The following is a 19,106-nucleotide window of genomic DNA, read 5'->3' on the forward strand; positions in this document are numbered from 1 at the left end:
ATGGTCCAGCTCAGCAATGTGCTATGTAGCCAAGTTCTTTTGCCTCAGTATCACCTGCTCTAATCACAGATGTACCAACTTGTCTAACCCAAGTCATAGTGAACTATCAAATCCAAACAAACCAACACAGATTAAAACTTTGAAAAAATTTCTCCCAGCAGGCTTACCAGTCTTGCCTCAAATAGTGAAAGGGTTGGGTTACTTGGAAATATGAGTTCGCTTATTTGCAAATACTATTTGGTACGAAAATACAAGAACAATCTTTCCTAAAGGAATTACACATTCGACTCAAGCCACAAACTTCCTGTTCCAGTATGTCAACATCTCTCCTATACTGGGAGCCCAGACTAGGACGCCACAGTCCAGGTGCGGTCTCAGCACTGCTGAGTAGCAGGGAAGGAACATCTCCTTGGAGCTACTGGTGAAGTTCCTCCTGATTCAGCCCATGATACTGCTGGTCTTTTTTTTGCCATGAGAGTGCATTGTTAAATCACGGCCAGCTTATTACCCACCAGAATCTCCAAGTCCTTTGCAGAATTGCTTTCCAGCCATGGCTCCCAGCATGTACTGGTGCATGGTATTAATCCTTTCTACACACTAATTTTTAGTTTTCATTTTCCTATTTCGAAGTTCATGAGATTCCTCTGTGCCCAGCTCTGTCTGTCCAGCACCCTCTGAATGACAGTACAACCATCTGGCGTGCCAGCCATGCCTCGCAGTTTTGTATCATCTGTGATACTGTGAACTCTCAAGATGGGTTTCATAAAACCACAAACACAGAGAGCTTCTTAAAAAAGCAAAAACTGTGAAAGTACAGAAAGTAAAGCTTTGTAAATAAGACTCTCTTCTACACACTCTTTAGATTGGTACTCACAAGTAGGTTCCTAATCTCAGTTTTTCTTCCAGTCCAGCAACCTTTCAGTGTCTCCTGAGTTCCCATTCCTTCAAAGTATCTAGAAAAATCTGTTTCCAATGAGCTTTGAGCTCACTTATATGTCTCTCCCTGTTCTTGTCAAAATGACTGATTTAGACTAATGATACAGGTGCTTTTTCTGCTAGGCTTCAGCCTCCCTCAACACATATCTTTCATTAAAAAATTACCACAGTAGCAATGCATGGTTATTTTGAAGCTGGATTATTTCTGCCTGACCCAAAGCAAAACAGTCAGTCAAGATAAGCAGGCAGCTTCCTTTGACACCCAGCCAGCACTAGCTTTTAAAGGAACATAATATACAATGACCCACAGTAACTATGAAGAAATAAAAAATAACCTATCACTGCATGCAATAAAAACAGCTTAAGCACATGAAAAATGTACTGTGAACAGCAGAGATTATAGTGATGGAAGGAGTGCCAAAGAAGATATCTGGACCAGTTCTTGCTCAAAAATAATTTTCCCATGTTTCACTGTGTACTTAACATTGTTAAAAATTTAACTGCAAGTACAGAATAATAAAAACTATACTGAAAATACACCTTAAATGAGATTATTTTAAAAACCAGATATGAAAGAAAAACTAACATTTTTTCTAGCACTTGTTAAAACACTACCAATATATTTTTAAGTTAAGCACAGTGAAACTGAATTAATTAATATAGTGTATCATGGGAGTATCCAAAACTTATCTAGGATGCAGAAGAACAGTTTGCCACTTCTTATAATCAAAAGTTTGAGGTTTAGTGCAATTCCTCTGTTTACAAAAAAAAAAAAAAAAAGTTTCAATCATTGACAATTAAAATAAAGCATATTTTGCCAGAGCATTTAGTAGCACAGTGAAATTTTGTAAACCAGTTAAACAAATCTGAGCTTTCTCACATGCCAATTAACTAAAACCCTGACTATATATGTAATATTTACGAAAAAAGTAAAATATTGGTTCAGACAATCAAAGAAAGGGTGAAAAAGAGAATGCTTCAGTGTTCAAGACTGCTCTCTGAGAGTATGTCACACAGTCACATTTATCCATGTATCACTAATCCAACTAGAACTGAGATTAGCATTTAATTTCAGAAAAAAAAAAATGCAAAGAAACAATTTCTTCACACGCATTTACATGACATTGCAATTAATGACTAGGAACTAAATAGTAATGAAAGAAAGCTCTGGATCATATATATTGGATAATATCTAAAAAGGCACAATAAATACAGCACTGCATTCCACAGTAGGTGATGCTCTCAGATAGTCTTCAGTAACATCTGATCAGACTATGCAGGATTGACTGAAGTTATCACGGTAGCAACTTTGATAAGAAAAGATAGCTCAGTAATACATAGAAAAAAAAAACCTTTGCCATTATCAAGGTCATGAATATAAGGGACAGGATTCAGTTAGAGATTAAGATATATAAGCATAGATGGATTAGATGTATTAACATACATATTTTAATCAACAGCCTTCGGTCAATATAGTCAGTGGAACCTGCAGAGCAATCTGCATTCAATTTCGTATGAGCCAAATTAATGCCTATGCTGCACTACCTTCTGACTGGATATCCAATGATTTAACTAATGTTGAGATACACACATACGAACATCTACCTTAGTCAAATAATTGTAAGTTCTTTAATCTGAAGCTGGATCCCATGCACAATTGCAACATCTATGTGTCCAAACCAGGGACAACTTCAAAAGTAATGTGCTGCCTGGAAAAGAAGTAACTTGACTAATGCTGTGAATGTTTCAAAATTGGTATGTTATTCTTCAAAATATTTATGGGAAAATTTTGAATGTAACAGAACATTCCCCAGAAAATCTCCAAAAAAAGTGATTTGGAAAAAAAAAAATAAAAAAATCACACAGCTGAAATCAGTCTTTAGCACAGAGGGAGGTGGGAGATATAAAACAGCAAGAGAAAAAAAGCATAGCCTTATGGAAATGTTTTCTTGGCATGAACCACTCATCATCTACTCATTTCAAATGCTATTTGAATCTATGCAGCTCTGGTAGGATTCTATTCAAAGTGTCATAAGAGTCTAACTTATGAGCATGAGAAATCCCTGGCCATCTTCGAATTGCAACCAAATTTCACCTTACCATCAGATTGGTTCAATGAATACATTAGAACTCAATCTAAATTTTACATAAAATCTTTTCATATTAAAGAAAAATAAAATTTGTTCTTGTAACATCAGCAATACAGCTTTAAGATAACACAGGGCAAAGGTATCTGCATCTTTATTCCTGGGTCAGCAAAAAGAAAGTATCAAAAACAATGAGTCTGAGAGTTTTCCTGAATATTTCAAAAAATGTATCCTTTCTATGTTTCTGAACCACCTCAGCTGCACATAGCAGAAGGAAAATAACAGGAGGCCAAACTAGTGTACCACTTTAATAATCTGCTCCTGCTGATGATTCCATCAGATCTCTTAGACAATGATGCACTTAAAGATTAACCCGCTAATAGAAGTTGCTTTCTCACACATATTAGTCATTAGGCTGGCTCACATACTAAGTATTATTTTATCCCCTTCCAAAATAGAAAGTAACAAGAGGTATAAAAGATTTCCTACAGGATATTAAAATATTTTTATAGTTCATCTTTCAAGACAGTTGACAATTCAAAACACAAAAACAGCTCAAAAACAAAGAAAGGAAAAAGAGCTTCTTACTTCCCTAGTTTTGAAAACCACCACTTTTTACACTTTCAAGGAACATCCAAGACATTTCCATTGCATCTAAAGAAAGGTGAAGGAAAGCAGACTTCCTGTATCAGAGAATATGCCTATTACTCACTTGGATGTGGGTCACTTTAAAGTTAACAGCCTGGACACATTGAGAAAAATCTGTTGTTCAGCATGGATTCTTCATTAGTTTCCTTGATGCACAATGGGCAACCAGACAGAACTCAACTGGACATTCTACTTCTGTTCATTCCTGGATATTCTGGTCAAGCTTCACTTCTGTTGTGAAGGAAATAACAATAATCCCAAAGATCCAGGGCCCTTACTCATACTGCATCTTCCTCAGGATCATTTGGTTTAATTCTTAGAGCAACTTCTAAATTAAAGACTACATGCAGCTATCCAGCTTACTGCATTTTCCTACACAGCTAAGATAAAATCTTCAACTAAGAATCCTGGACCATCAGAGATAGAAACAAAAATCCAGCTTCATACTAGTTACTATTTGTCATTATTTACAAAGCTAATCCTGAAACTCCATGCCTTCTACAGACAAAACTGCTGAGTTGAACCATTAAGTATTCTTAACCAATTAATTCATTAAGCATTCCATATGAAAACATTTTAATATTAAGAGTCATTACTATGTAAAGATACTGTTTTGCAGTAAAGATAAACACTGTCAGTAACTTATCATTCTTAGTTATCATAGATGTCTCTAATAAGTACTAGCATTCCTGAAGAGATATCTTTTGAGAAGAAAACACACTATTTACCAATTTCCAGTGCCTTAGTGTAACAAGGATTTTGGTTTTGCTTTCTATCAGAGACTTTATTATTCTAATGTAGTAATGTCCACTATCAGTTCACTTTAAAACACCACCTTTATTCTGATGAAAAAGCCTTCACTTAGAGTGTTATGGAAAAAACTGTCAGTCCTAAAGATGAAATCATAGGATTTCAACGATGTATTTGGAAGTTATTTTGTTACTTAAATTACTAGCACTAAAAAGAGAATGAAATTGAATTCTAACACATACACAGGATCTATTAAGAAATAAAATTTAATTCCTATTCAAGCAAAGGTACTTATAAATTCTTTCTGATTAGGGATAAATAGCTAGTTTATAGATAAGTACTATTTTTTTTTTAAATAAAACACTGTTAGAAACATCACTTAGGACAAAACCCAAGTGTCTTCAACTAAACCAAGTTTCTATTGTAGCTTCTGTAATATGACACCAGTGAGAAGTTTCCAGAGTAAAAAACGTGAGTATTAGTCAATTTTTTATTTAGTCACATCTATTCAAATAATAAATCAGCTAAATTTTCACTGCACTTCAGAATTCATTCAGAAAATGTCCAGCTTGGCATAAAGCGGCACAAACTTAGCATAGATTTAGTTTTACAAGAATAAATAAAAACACTAAATCACATAGCTTTTCACTAGATTTTTAAACTATAAATAACAAGTTTGATTAGCCTTTTGTTCCAAAACAGTTAATACATTCTGGTTGTATATTTTAAAGAAACCTATTTTTCATACCCATGAACAAAATGCAATCTTATACTGTTCCCTGGAGCTCTCTCTCGTCTCTTAGAAGCTGCACTTTTTCTTTTTTCTTTACATTGCTCTTTAAGTTGAGGTAGATCTTCTTTGTAAACCTTCAAGAAAGAGCACACTTATAAATCAAGAGATTCACACATAAATAATATTTCTGAGAATTCAGCTACAATTATCACCAACAAAAATGTGGTAATGACACCAATGAAAAAATGTTTTCAGTAACCATAGCTGGTACAGCTATAGTAGAAAGTAAATTGTTTCTAAATTACAACCAAAATTCTAATTAACATGCTAGAAATACATGTAATTTTTTTTTTTTTTTTCTTGTCCAGTTACTACTGACTTCTCAGTTCTCAAATTTCAGGAGGTCCTGATAAAAGACCTTCATAAGTTCCAGGAAACATTCCAACTTCCATTAAAACTAAAAATCTTTACCTGTCTACGATATGTGATCTGTGTCTCTTGTTCAATTTCAGAGTCCAGCTCTGGAACATCAGACTGATCTGAATCTGATTCATCGCTATTAGAATCAACCAGACTCTCTGTCAGCAAGAAAACAGTAATAGAAAATGAAATAAACTAGATGACAAATTAGGAAACATTTAGAATAGCTGCATAATGTTTCTGATTTGAAAAATCGATTTTTATATTAACTATAACACAAACTGCTATCATTTAACAGGATCGATTTTATTGATACAACAGAGACAAGCTAACTTGAAAGTATGGTAATTATTTGCATGTTTTTTGGGGATTGAACTACTTTTAATTCATTAGTATTATTTCATGAATGTTGATTTTCAGAAAAAAAAGGAAGAGAATGAAGTAACAAATATAAAGGAGAACAAGTATAAAGCAGTACTAGTACAACGACGTAATGAATGTAAGTCAGAATGGCTATTTTGCACACATACTGTATTAATTTTCTACACTCATGAGTATATTGAGCATGTAGGAGAGACAAATGCATGAAGACTTGCAGAAAACTAGAACAATTAAATGGATCCAAATGGATATAATAGGGTTAGACTAGCCATGAATGTAAGCAGCAATTCTTCAGTTAGATTAGGAAAATTTATTATGGATGAGAAGGAAATGGTAAAACATTCAGTAATGAAAAAAGAACTGTCAACGTGATCCAGAGAAAAGCAATACTACTTTGTAAAGATAGTAGATAACAGTGTTTGGGAAACCACAAAAGCAACAATTATCAACAGCGTGGTAAAGCAGATATATGTTGCATACACTGTTATATAGACAGAAGCAAGGTTCTGCATCCCGGAACAAGGAACCTAAATCACTCTTAAGAAAGAGACGTTTTATTTTGGGTGAATACCTAGTAAGACATTTGGGACATAGGAAAAAATGATGAAAATTAATTCATAGCATGAAGGATCAAAACATTAAAAAGCTTTCTGAAGTCTTCATCAATGAGATGAACTTTTTTTTAATTTTCAAATATTAAACATATATAGAGACTTTAAAAAAAAAAAAACAAAATAAACACTAACAATGTTTTAATTATCACCTACACAATGCAAAAATTTAACAAAGTGACAAAACTTTTAAATTTTCCTTTCCACAGGAAACAGCATGATAGTATTTTCATTTATTTATACAGTGCTGATAGACTGATCATACAGGACACATGCTATATTAGGTAATGCTCTTCAGTACTTCAGACAGATGCAAATTTTACAGAATAATAATTTTATGCAGTCTAGAAATTCTGAATATCTGTTTCTTCATTGGCAACTAATAATTATACTCAGGCCTCCCTTTCTCCCCCCCATCATTATTTTATACATTACTTACCTTGCGGTGCTATATGAAGGGAATCCTTCAACTTCCGATCAGGGACAAATTTCCACTGAAAGACAGAATGATCTGCTCCTCCAATGGAAACAACCCACTGGTGATCGTGTGACCATCTGACATTTGTCACATGAGCAGAATGACCAAGATACTTTTTAAACTTTGCTCCTAGAAAAACAATAAAAATATCTTTCAATACACATGGAATGAATGTTTCAGAAGCATAATAGAAATATATATAAAGAAACTAATAAGATACCGTAATTACTATTGATTAAGCTAATTAATACTGTAAATTGATAGCAGCAACTTTTTGCGCTGTCCTCAAATTTTGATTTCTTTAAAATGTTGTTAAAAACAACAACAAGAACAACAACTTAGATTCTAGAATATAATGTTTCTAACAACTTAAACATGGAGAGAATACATGTGATAGTCCTGTACGAGGACTAGAATACACTAGAATAGGCTTCCTACAGAAGTGGTTGATGCTTCATTCTTAGGTAATAGTCTCATTAATATGCTTTAACTGATTAGCCCTGAAATGTTCAAGCAGCTGGATTAGATGTTGTATGTTTCTTCCAAACAAACTATTCCATTCTGAAACTACTTGAAGACTAAGGTGAAAATATTTAGATACATATCTCAAAAAGGGTGGACTGCATAATCTTGTGAAATTCTATTTAAAAAGAACCATTTTAAAAAATAAAAAAAACCACATAAATCTTTTGAAAATCCTATTCAAAACGTATATAAAATCCTGGTACAACTACTATTGCAGTTGTCTATACACCATGCTGTCATTTATTTCTACTCTGAGCCCAAAATAAATGTTAAAAATATATATATTGGCCAGCTGTATAATTTTCAAAAATCCAGTTTTCTAAGACTTTTCTCTTGAATGACCTGAATTCATGAATAAACACTTATCAATTCAAAGGTACTACCTTTTCTTAGACACGGGTATCGAAAGAGCTTTACAATTCCATAATCATCAGCTGTAACCATAACTTGTCCAATAAAATTTGCATCCACTGAATTTATATCATTTATATCTGAATATTTAGGCCAGATTCCATTAACTTCAACACCAGAAACACAAGTCCATGATGCCCATTGAACCCCTTTTAATTCCTCCTTGTTTGTTACTTCCTTTCCATCTAAAAAAAAAAAGAAAAAAAAAAAAAAAAAAAAAGAGTCATTTTTTAGTATTTATGTAATTTTAAATAAAATATTATTCTGGAAAAAATACTTCTTACAGCACAAGCTCTTGTAAACTAAAGATCTAAAAAAACAGATGACACATCTGACACACAACATATTGATTTTTCATGTATTTTAAAAACCTTCAATGCGAGCAAACATAATCCTTTTAATATTCAAGTTCAGTAATTAAAAAGTTGTTAAGGTACTGAAAAACTGAATTTGAATATATTTTCTTTTTGCAATAAAGCAGAACAAATATTTACTCTGGAGAAATAAAATAATTTTCAGTTCAGCATCTCTAACATGCAGCAGCGATAAAAACATGTAAACAACAGTCAGAAAATGCTATCCTCATTCAAATAAAGTCAATATTTCCACAGACTTACAATCTTGTAATTCTTCACAATCCTGTCCTTTGAACCAGGATCCATTTTAAGTCATTTTTAGAAAACTGCTATACATTCTTTCTGCAATTAGCAAAAAATATAAGAAAGGCAACTCAGAATCTTACTTGGCATCCTGTAAAAAAGTCTCTTCCCATTGCCATCATTAGTCTGTATATATTTACTGTCTGAAGACCAATCCATATGGGTGATGAAACTTAAAGATCCAATACATTCCCCAACTTTCTTGTATCTCTGAACAACACCATATATATCCACAGAGCTGTCATTGGAACCAACAGCTAGGAAGTTCCCATCTGGTGAATATTTCAGTTCATGAATAGCTTCTTTCCTGTCTTTGATATGAACAACCTCAGTCATATCTCTGTGGTATGAAAGAAAGCATGCCATAAGTATAAAAGAGCCTTATCATATTGTGAAGTTCTTAACCATAAAAAGAAAGAAAAAAAAAAAAAAAAAAAAAAAAGGAGGAAAAAAAAGAAAAGAAAAAAAAAAAAGAAAAAAGGAGGGGGGAAAAAAAGGGAAAATAGGGGAAAAAAAATGAAAAAAAAAAAGGAAAAAAAAACACATCAGTAAAATTATGAAGTGAACTATAACTATCATATGTACAAACACCACACTACTTTCAGGGCTGGGTAGGGCTTTGTGACTAAAAAAGGAACACTGACACAGGAAGGTCCTGTACCAGGTTATTCACTTAGAGAAGAAAACTCCACTGATATATAAGCCACAGACCTCAGTTGCTCTTTAAAACTGCGATATCACAGCAACAAGGCAAAGCACCATTGATTTGCCATGTGTGTTGTACTAGCAGAAGCATTCCAAAACAGTCATGGAAGTAAAGGCAGTTTATTTCTTAATAATTCAAGAACAGTGAATAAAGCAAATATTTAAAATAAATCACTTCCTAGAATGCTGCCATTCTTTAAAAAACCAGTGTACTTTTACAAATGTGTTATTATGGAAAGCCTCTCCCATGCTAGTGCAAATATTTAAATAATCCGAGCACTCTGTGGATCAGCAATTTAAAACAAATCTATGTGGTCTCCTGCACACAGTCGGTACTGTATCCACATACATACAAAAGTATTTAGATTGTCTACTTGAAAGAGTTTATAATGCATCTATTAATTTTTGTATCTTACCTGACCCTAAGCACAGTGAAAGAGCCATCCTTCATTCCAAGAGCAAGATGGATTCCATCAGTACTAACTGCTGCACAGCGAATGGGTTCCTCCATATTGCACCGGGCGATCAGAGCATGGTCTATTAAACTCCAAATTCTAGAATAAAGCATTAATTACAAATACAAAGAATGGTTTGTAGCTTTGCCATAGGTAGCATGAAGCCTGCAATTTCAGCAGAAAACATGACATGGTTGTGTCCTATTTAAAAATAAATTTCCACAAGCAGTATCTAAGACAAAAGTGTCAGTTCTCCATACAGGAAAGAACGTTCTTACATTTAACTGTGAGAAAATATCTAATGAGAAAATGCAGGAGCAGGTATTTTTTGTCTTTCTGAAAAATAAAAAAAATGACAACATATACTTTTAGATCACTGTGAAAATTCTACCCTTTTGTTTCTTACTTTAGCTAAAAATGCATAAGAATAATCGAAGAATTCAGATTAAACATATCCTTTCCTATTAGCAAACTATCATAACTTCCTACATTTGTCTAGATAATACTATAAATCTTGTTTTTTTTTTTTTTACAAAACACATGATATCTACCATTTACAAGATGCATCCAGCATTCTTGAGTGAAACTTTGGTTCAACTACAATTTTTCTTAACTATGTTACAATTATATATTTACCAAAAATGGCAACACATTTAATATCTGAGAAAGAAAAAAAAAAAAAAGGCATTTATGACAAATAGTTGAGCTTTAAAGAAGCTCAAGAAATTTACTGAGTTTTCTCAGAAAATGGCTTCTGTTTTCCATGATGCATTATTGTTAACCATAAATTTCAACTACAAGGGCTATTCTGAAATTTATGCCTTCTATTTCAGCAGTGGTGACAGCGATGTGAAAGACAAGCCACATTCCAGGCAGCCATGCAGAACCTGACATACAGGTTCTTGTTCATCACTGGCAAAAACGCGTAACTCATGTGGTGATTATGTTGAAAAACAGTGTTTTGCTGAGAATTTGCTGAGAATTAACAGTGTTATTGTGTTCTTTGCATCTATTGTCATTTCCATGGAATTAAATAGGAGGCATTACTGTCAAAGTGACCTACGTATTTTATTATTAGAGGCCTGTAATTTTACACATAGCTTCACTGGTTTAGAAGCATTTCAGTGCCAATTGATATCAGTACCAGTGATATTAAAATGCATACATTTCAATTACATTATCTACAAAATGAGTTGTTTGCATCAAAACATGTGTGAATGAAAATCAGACAAATAACAACCTGACTGATCGGTCATCACTTCCAGTCATTGCCAATGGTTTTGTAGGATGGACAGCCAAAGCCCACAGCTCTCCTTCACAATGCCCCTGCATTATCAGGAAAGGCTTATTACGCTCATGTACCACAATTTCAAAAATCTCACTGTCTTGTGTTCCAACAAGTATATGGTCTCCTCTCCAGCAAACACTTCTTACAGACAGACCTACAGAAGGAACAGATTGTTACTGAGAGGAACAATCTTAGAATTTGTGAAACAAAGATAACATAACATGACAAAACATGGAAAAACATAAAAGCATGAACATGTCAGGAAGTATCCATACACCCGTTTTCCCATTTACTCCCTTTATCTATTTCACATCACATACTGCTGTCCTTGGAACATTAAATTTTCAACACTGGAATTTTAAAAATTCTAAAATCAGATGTGACCCTTACTTTAGTAAAGCAAAGAACATTCTTTCATAGCAAGATCTCTGACTGAGGAAAGAAATACTGACCTGAAGGGGCAAATTTAATGCCCTTCAACTTCAAAACAGGTAACAGAAAATGTAAATTATAACTTCTGATGATACCATGAACTCATACGACTAGCTGAACAAATCTCAATTATGTACGTGACAAAAGCATCAGTGCAATGTATTGACCAGGTATACGACAAACAAATAATTCAATACTTTCCAGCTCCTTTCTAAGATGCTACTCCTAAGGCAAACCCTTGTAACTTGTATCTTTGTAACAATATCTGTTTTGTTTTTTTTTTCCTTTTCTCCTTCAAAGAAAAGAAGTAGGACTCACTGCAACGATATATGAAAAAGTTGAAAAGAGTTTATGATGGAATTTAACAAGGATTTCTGAACAACTGAATTACTTTCCAGGTTTACAGAGGAGCTGAACACTCACAAGTTATATTTGTTTATAGATAAGATTGTGATAAATAAAATTAAAGTTAGGAGAGTTGTACATGGAGAACCCACTCTTAACCAAATTTATGAATATGCACCTTTTAAAAAAGACTCAAATTATTACAGACTGATAGCACAAGTCAATTTTGCCAGTTTCAGATCTAGAGAACAAGATGATAGAAATGCCTGGCACAATGCTCTCTGCCAAAACGCTGACTATAGTGAAGGGCAGGTCAAGAATGACCTGTGAAAAAGTACTCTGGGTTAATATGTGAGGCAAAATTATATCCATCAAGGAAGAAAAAATGAATATCGTATGAGCTGATGTGCTTCTGAAAAATATTTTTAACTGTACTGAGTTAGTACAGAGAAGAATCTTAAGTTTTTAAAATTACATAGGAAAAAATTGCAAGGCTCAGAAAGAGTGAATGTGTGGATCAGCATCAGTGGTGCATCTTCATCTATGTTTTTTCATTTTTAACAAAACAAGCTTTCAAAGCAAGGCCTACCTATATGCTTTGCATCTAAAGAGAACCTTTAAACATACACTAAATGTATTTCTGTAAGAAATAGGATGGAAAAGTGCCTAGAGTACACTCAGTGCACTTTGACTGCTACACAATATTCAGTCCACTAGACATGACTAGAGCTAAAGCCCTTCAAAAATTCCTCAAAACAAATATATATAATGTTTATAAAACTCTCTGCATTATCTGCTTTACAGATTCATTCCTATGGTGCACTGGTGAATATACTCGGCTATTTATCTATAATCTAGGTATTTTGTATTTTTCACTATATTGAATACTGTAATTAAAAATAAAAATCAAGAAAGAAATAACTGGAATCTCTGATGAACAGTGATGAAGAAATCTGTTTTAGTAAGCTGGAACTTCTTATGGTGGAGGGAGATATTTTGAAAAACTATTTTGGAGATCTATCTAGAATCATTAATTTGCTTTGCAAACCCTTCGAGGAGATGCAGAACTTGAGACTGCTTTCACAGGCAAGATTACCAACAGATAAAGTGGGACCAACAGAAAATGCAGTTAAGAGAACAAGAAGAATGAAAGGCCATAAAGGCTATCCTGAAAAAGATATAAATAAAGAAATCACAGATGTAGAAGTCTAAAGGGAAACGATTATGGAAAATGGAATCATGAAAGATATAATTTAAAAACAAGTTATTAGTTGCATAATGGCACTGGATGAGTAAAGAAAAATGAAGATGGAGTACTTAGAACTGATGAATCTAAAGAGTTCATGCCAAAAGCAAGAGAGATGATCTGGAATAGAGAACCATAGAATAGGTTTGAAAGAATGAAACGGAATGAACTGTAGCATTTAACTACATGCAGCAGCAGCCTCTAATTAAGCTTAAAAGCCAAAATTTCTAATGTATGTAAGAACAGGTCTCTTTCTCCTGCTCCAGTCATGTTTTTCCCAAATCTGGACTGATGTTTTAGTACAACAGCCAATCACAAATAATAGCTTTGGGATAATTTCCTTAGCAAATACGAAGTTACTGATATGTTCTATAGTTCTTCAAATTAAGGAATCTTTACAAGTGCAAAGGTTCATGAGTTTACCACCATTACTCTTGTTGTTAAAACAAACAGGTATTTAATATTTGTTATAGACCTAAGGAGGCCACAGTTACATACAACAGTATAAGAAAGAGAAAGTATCTACAAATAAATTGTTTTGAAGGGAAAATTGAGATTACCAACAGCAGAAATGCATCTGTGCTAGTGTAACTTGGATATAAGACACAACAGAAGAAAGCCTTCTTTTCAGAATTCATTCAATAATGTACAAATTCACTTAGGAGACATTCGCACTTACTAACTTTATCAATGAATTAATTTAGCGTTTCTAGAGTACAGAAATGTACATGAATGCAAACACATCAAATGTATTAATGAACCAAACATATTATAAACTAGATTAATCTCCTTAATTCAGAGGGACACCTCTATTTAGAAATATATTACTTTGAAATATTAATTAGAAACTTAATACATAACCATTATTTTTATAAACAAGAAATTCTGTTCTGTTTTTCAAAGTAAGTCTGTCAGACTAGACAGAAACTGCAATGACTATCCAGAACAGTCAGTTAAGCACTTATTTTAGAAAAAATAAATTAATCTCCTTATGAAGCAAGGGGGTATAAACATGAACACATTTATCTCTTGATTTGAGACTGAAGCAATTATTTCTCTTCAATTGTCTCAGTCATGACAAAGTCACAGTACCCCAGGGCATTTCAAATCAAATGTACTTCATCTTTCTGGAAAAATATCACAGTCTTGGTGGGAATGTCAAATAAATTACAGAATACAAATATTTAACTCTGCTTGTAATCAGTTATTTATGGACAGTGATGTATCTAATTGTCAAGATACGTTCTACCACATCATCAAATTCTCCACAAGGTGATAGAAAAGAGCAAGGTTACTGGGGAAAACAAAAAAACCCAAGTCTATGAAAGCAATAATACATGAGATATTAGTGCTCCGGTGCAAGTTTATCTTATATTGCTGCTTACTAAAGCACCAATACCTAGAACAATGACAATATAGACCATAGCCTACTTGACCTAAAATTTTATTATGATATAGGTATACGTAAGCATCATTCTAAATACCACAAAACTCTATCTGAATAGTTTTTCTGAAAACATGGATAACTGCAAAAGAGAATTTCTTCACTCTGATGTTTTTCATTGCAGTGTCTCTTCTAAATTCTCTTACTGCTTTACTCTTCGTTGTTAAAAACTGCTCTGCATCAGAAAGGACATGCATTGTATCCGTTTATCAACAGCTTCATAGTATATAGTCATAGACAAACTCCTGTCCAAAACTTCCTAGTATATAGCACATTGCACAGCACCTTTGATGGGCTACATATTCTTTTATTTATAGGCATTGTGAAAACAAAACATTTCTCATCTTGCCAACAATACATAATAACATCCATGAGTCCTGCTCCTAATTTACTTGAATAAACTTTTTCTTTTACAAAACAATGTAAAATTTCCAATCTACGATATGTTGATAATGACAAACTTCTTCTTACCTTTATATCCCTGGTCTGTTTCCCTGAGATCAATCACAGTAATTGGTTTAAAATTTAAATCCCACAAGCGAACACAGCCATCTCTGCCACCAGTAGCAAAGCCCTCTTCACACGCGTTCATGCTGAAAATTCCTGCCTAAAGAGGGAAGAAAATTATTTTTTAATAATACATACAGATGAGAGAGATCATTATGGAGACTGGAACCCTCTCCTATTACACTCTTTCACAGTTGTTGAAAATTGTACAAAAATACACAATTAATAAAAGTTTTAGACACGAAAAAGAAAATTAAGAGCTTAATTCTTAAAAGAATTCTTCCAAATTCTTGGAAGTTGTGAAGGAACTAGAAAGAACTTAGATTCTGATTTTTGAAAACTTAACTAACCAATTTTTGCTTGTTTCTATTCAAGGTACATAAGAAATTTTCAAAACTACATTAACTCATTTGAGGGCTTAACAGATATTTATGTACTGTCAGAAACTGAGATGCTTTGCAAAATGAGAGCTTAAACTCAGGAGAAATTTAATGCTTTAGTTCTGTACATACAGAATTCAACTAAACTAAAGCAGTTCAAGTCTAAGATAGGTTTGCAAGCCCCCAACTTTTTTTTTGTCATAAATCAAATAATTAAATACACTTGTACAAAAATCAGTAGAAGGATTTCCACCAATCTCCTTTAGGCTTGGTTCTGGGCCTTTGTTGCTATTAGTTACTACTAATGTAGGCAAATGTATGTCTGGGATTTATTATTTATTTTTACACATTTTTAGACATGGAAGATTGATTCCTAATCTTAAGTTTAGAATGCAAATACAATAAAAACTGTGATAATTTCCAGGTACTCATGACTATTCTTTGCTACCAAGCTGTGTTTTATTCTCCAATCATATCTAAATGCATACCTGAATGCACTGTAATGAAGTATGGAATCTGTTTGTTCCTTTGGTGTTGAGTAACAAGGATTTAATTGTTTCAACAGTTGAGAAACATAAAAAATAAAAAACTTTCTCAGCTTTCACAAGATGAGTACTGTTTGCTAAAGTTTAAAACAACAATCAAGACTGAAAACTAGGGTGACAGAAGTCCATTTTTTTGACACGTAACGTCCATCCTCAGAATACTGACTTTTAAGGGAATCCACATTTTCAGAAGTAACATGTGCCTAAACAGACATATAGTACAATTTTTAAGTCATAAGCAGATTAGAAGGCTAACTCCCATATCTCTAATGTTCTGCAAATCCTCTGTTTCTTTGGGAGCCTAAAGATTTTACAAAATCAACTCCTACTCCATTTATTTCTGTATGTGACTGTTTGTTTTACTGCATTAACCTTTTAGCATTATTGAGTAAACATAAGGCTGAAGGAATTCTGGCCTTTTTTTTAAACCATATGATGAAAGTTGCTGAAGTTTTTGCATATTTAAATAGTTTAGAGCTCTTTTTGGAATGCAATCTTGATAATAGAATTATTCTCTTTTCTCTAATTAACTCCTTCAAAAATCCATAGTTTAATTAGTCCATACTGAAAAACAAGAATCAGACACTTGGCAATGTGGGAAGCAGGCTGAATGTTCTGAAGATAAAATCTAGTGGATCCAGGATTAATCTGTTTTCCATTTCATAGAATATCCTTATCTTGAGAAGGACATACTGGTTGTCAAGGAGATTTGGCAGATGTGCTCAATCAATCTCTTGCAGTGCAACAGGACATCCTCATTTCAGTGTAAGTGCCACTGGGATAAGAGATGAAAACAACAACAAAAGTCCATTATGGGGACTCTAAGTATCTGATGGAGGAAGCTGAGCTTAGCTACTCTTCATTTAATTTTTAGGCCCACATTTAAGTGGGAAAAGATAGATTATTCTCAGAGCTTGGCCAGTCATTGTGCTTTCACTAAATCTTTCCTTTTAGGAAAAGTAAAGTTTGCTAATTCAAAACATCTTTGAAGTCTTCAAGATTCTCTCAATTCTTCAGTTTGTAATTGTTATGAACATAATTTAGTTCTTGATCCCTCAATCTGTAGTTGTTATGAACATAATTTAGTTTTTGATGGTCAGTGGTCTTTCATCAGTAATGAGAGGCAAACTGACTTTGTTTGTTCCAAGTGAATAATACGAGCAAGAAACACTGATTGTGCTCCTGACTCAAAACAAAATATGTAGATCAAATTATCCCATCTTAAAAGTTAGTAAATTTGCCATACGGATCATCTTTTTCTGCTACGGATTTTTCATTATGCTTCTTAATGAATGGGAAAATTTTGGAAAGAACTCAAATTAATCAGCAGTTCTCTCAAAATGCAAAATATTTCCTATTGTTTCAGCATAACCAGCTGGTATCACATCTGTGTTCCCTTAAACTGGAAAAGAGAATTAAATGAGAGCAAATAAAGAAATCCCCAGACAGACCAGAACTTGAAAAAACAGATAAGTACAAGAATTTAACAAAGATGGCCTATACTGTATATTTTCGTAGTGCTTCTATCCATGAAATTTAAAATAGTGAAGTAGCCTCTTGTTGCTTGGTACTTCTGGACCTGTCTCGTCTCCTGTGGACAGAAATCAATTGCTAATTTGTCCAAATGCAGTCTACTAGTAAAACTAGTGCAGTGAATTTTCTAACTATGCAATTCCTGAAACATGTGACAGTAGCTAGCTGTAATTAGGACCAAGCATTCACATGGAAAACAGGCAATTAGAACAAGCAATCACCTGGAAACTTCAAGTATGCTCAGAAAGCAATTTACTTCTTCTGAACAATATGGAGAACAGAAAAATTTTGCCAGTATGGTAAACAATCCAGCATTTTCTTTTTAATCCCAAATGTAGTTCAGGATACATATGCTAACATATAAAGCAATGTCTATAATGGGCATTTATTCTAAGACTTTCCCATGTATGCAGCGCAGTAAATGGTTGTATTGTAAATATTTAAAGTTGATGTCAATATGTTGTAAGTGGAGAGCAACTATTCTGAAATGTAATCTTTTTATGTCACAGATTACCCATAAAATAGTTCAAAAATGGGCATACTACTATAAAAAATAAAATGAATTGTATATATGCCTTTCACTGCCTATAAGTGGACTATCGCTTTTCAAATTCACAACAAGGCTAAACAATAGGGAAAAACTTCTGCATGACTTAATGTGTTGGTAAATGATACTGGCTTAAAACCATTCATTTAAGTTCATTATATTGTTTCCATCTATATTTAATTAGTGTTCAACCAACTGACATAGGCGTGCAATAGTTCTAACAGGGTGCCTGTTATTTAACCTCAAGTCTGTTATTTAACCTCAGTTTCTGACATCAATCCACACAACTTTAATGTGTTCCTCTGAAAGACTATCTCAAAATAAATTATTCAGCTGCTGAGAAAGCATCTTATGTACATTTGCAATTCAAGGCAAAACATAGCATATAACAATCTTCAAAGCATTCAGTGTTTTTAAACAAGCATAATTTCTTTTAATGCATGAGTAAAACCTTGTGTCTGTTTCAGGTACTTAATAATCACAGGCTACTTTGAAATTAGAACCTGTAAAGTGAATAAAATAAATAGCAAATTCTATAGTCTGTTGTTTGCTCTGGCACAGCCATGTAACATTGGATAAAAGATTATTTTTTTAAACAGTATACATGGTTAACATTCCAGAATCAGACGCACTGCATGCCTGTAACACCACAACAGTGCCAATAAATTTTCATATATTTTCATGCCGCCTTGTTTCCTTTCTCCTTTTTGAGACTTTCTCCATTGGTTTTATTATTAATAAGTGATTGGCAAAACTATAGTTCCACAAATTCCCACTGTGACCCAATGTTTCCTAAACATACATTCTACGCCTGTACTCTTCCCCTCTGCTCATTTTCATCTTTTCCTACCTTCCATTCCTACTTCTACGTTCAGTGAACTCTGCAGTCCTTTTCCAACAAATTTTCCAGTCATCCAAACATGCTATTTGGTTTAACCTTTTTGATTCCTCATCAAACTCAGATAGGAATCTGCCAGAAACTCTTCTTTCCTCTGTCTATAGTTCTTAGTAATGCTGTAACACAAAATGGATAATCTGGC

General features: G+C 33.4%; 1 protein-coding gene across 9 annotated transcripts in view; it reads right to left on the minus strand.

Moving 5' to 3' along the window:
* EML5 (EMAP like 5) overlaps positions 1-19,106 on the minus strand; it is a 103,194-nt gene that overhangs the window by 50,594 nt on the left and 33,494 nt on the right. For 7 of the 9 annotated variants that reach the window (XM_048949820.1, XM_048949818.1, XM_048949819.1 and 4 more), the window contains exons 6-13: positions 15,026-15,161; positions 11,040-11,241; positions 9,761-9,898; positions 8,723-8,979; positions 7,953-8,165; positions 7,006-7,173; positions 5,626-5,732; positions 5,170-5,288 (exon numbers count right to left, since the gene is read on the minus strand). In XM_048949820.1, the coding sequence (XP_048805777.1) occupies positions 5,170-5,288; positions 5,626-5,732; positions 7,006-7,173; positions 7,953-8,165; positions 8,723-8,979; positions 9,761-9,898; positions 11,040-11,241; positions 15,026-15,161 (1,340 nt within the window). Of the gene's footprint in view, positions 1-5,169; positions 5,289-5,625; positions 5,733-7,005; positions 7,174-7,952; positions 8,166-8,722; positions 8,980-9,760; positions 9,899-11,039; positions 11,242-15,025; positions 15,162-17,463; positions 17,495-18,916; positions 19,036-19,106 lie in introns of those variants that run through there. The other 2 variants (XM_048949821.1, XM_048949822.1) reach the window with 2 other exon arrangements.

Source organism: Lagopus muta, chromosome 6 (genome assembly GCF_023343835.1).
Source record: "Lagopus muta isolate bLagMut1 chromosome 6, bLagMut1 primary, whole genome shotgun sequence".
Classification (NCBI taxonomy): domain Eukaryota; kingdom Metazoa; phylum Chordata; class Aves; order Galliformes; family Phasianidae; genus Lagopus; species Lagopus muta.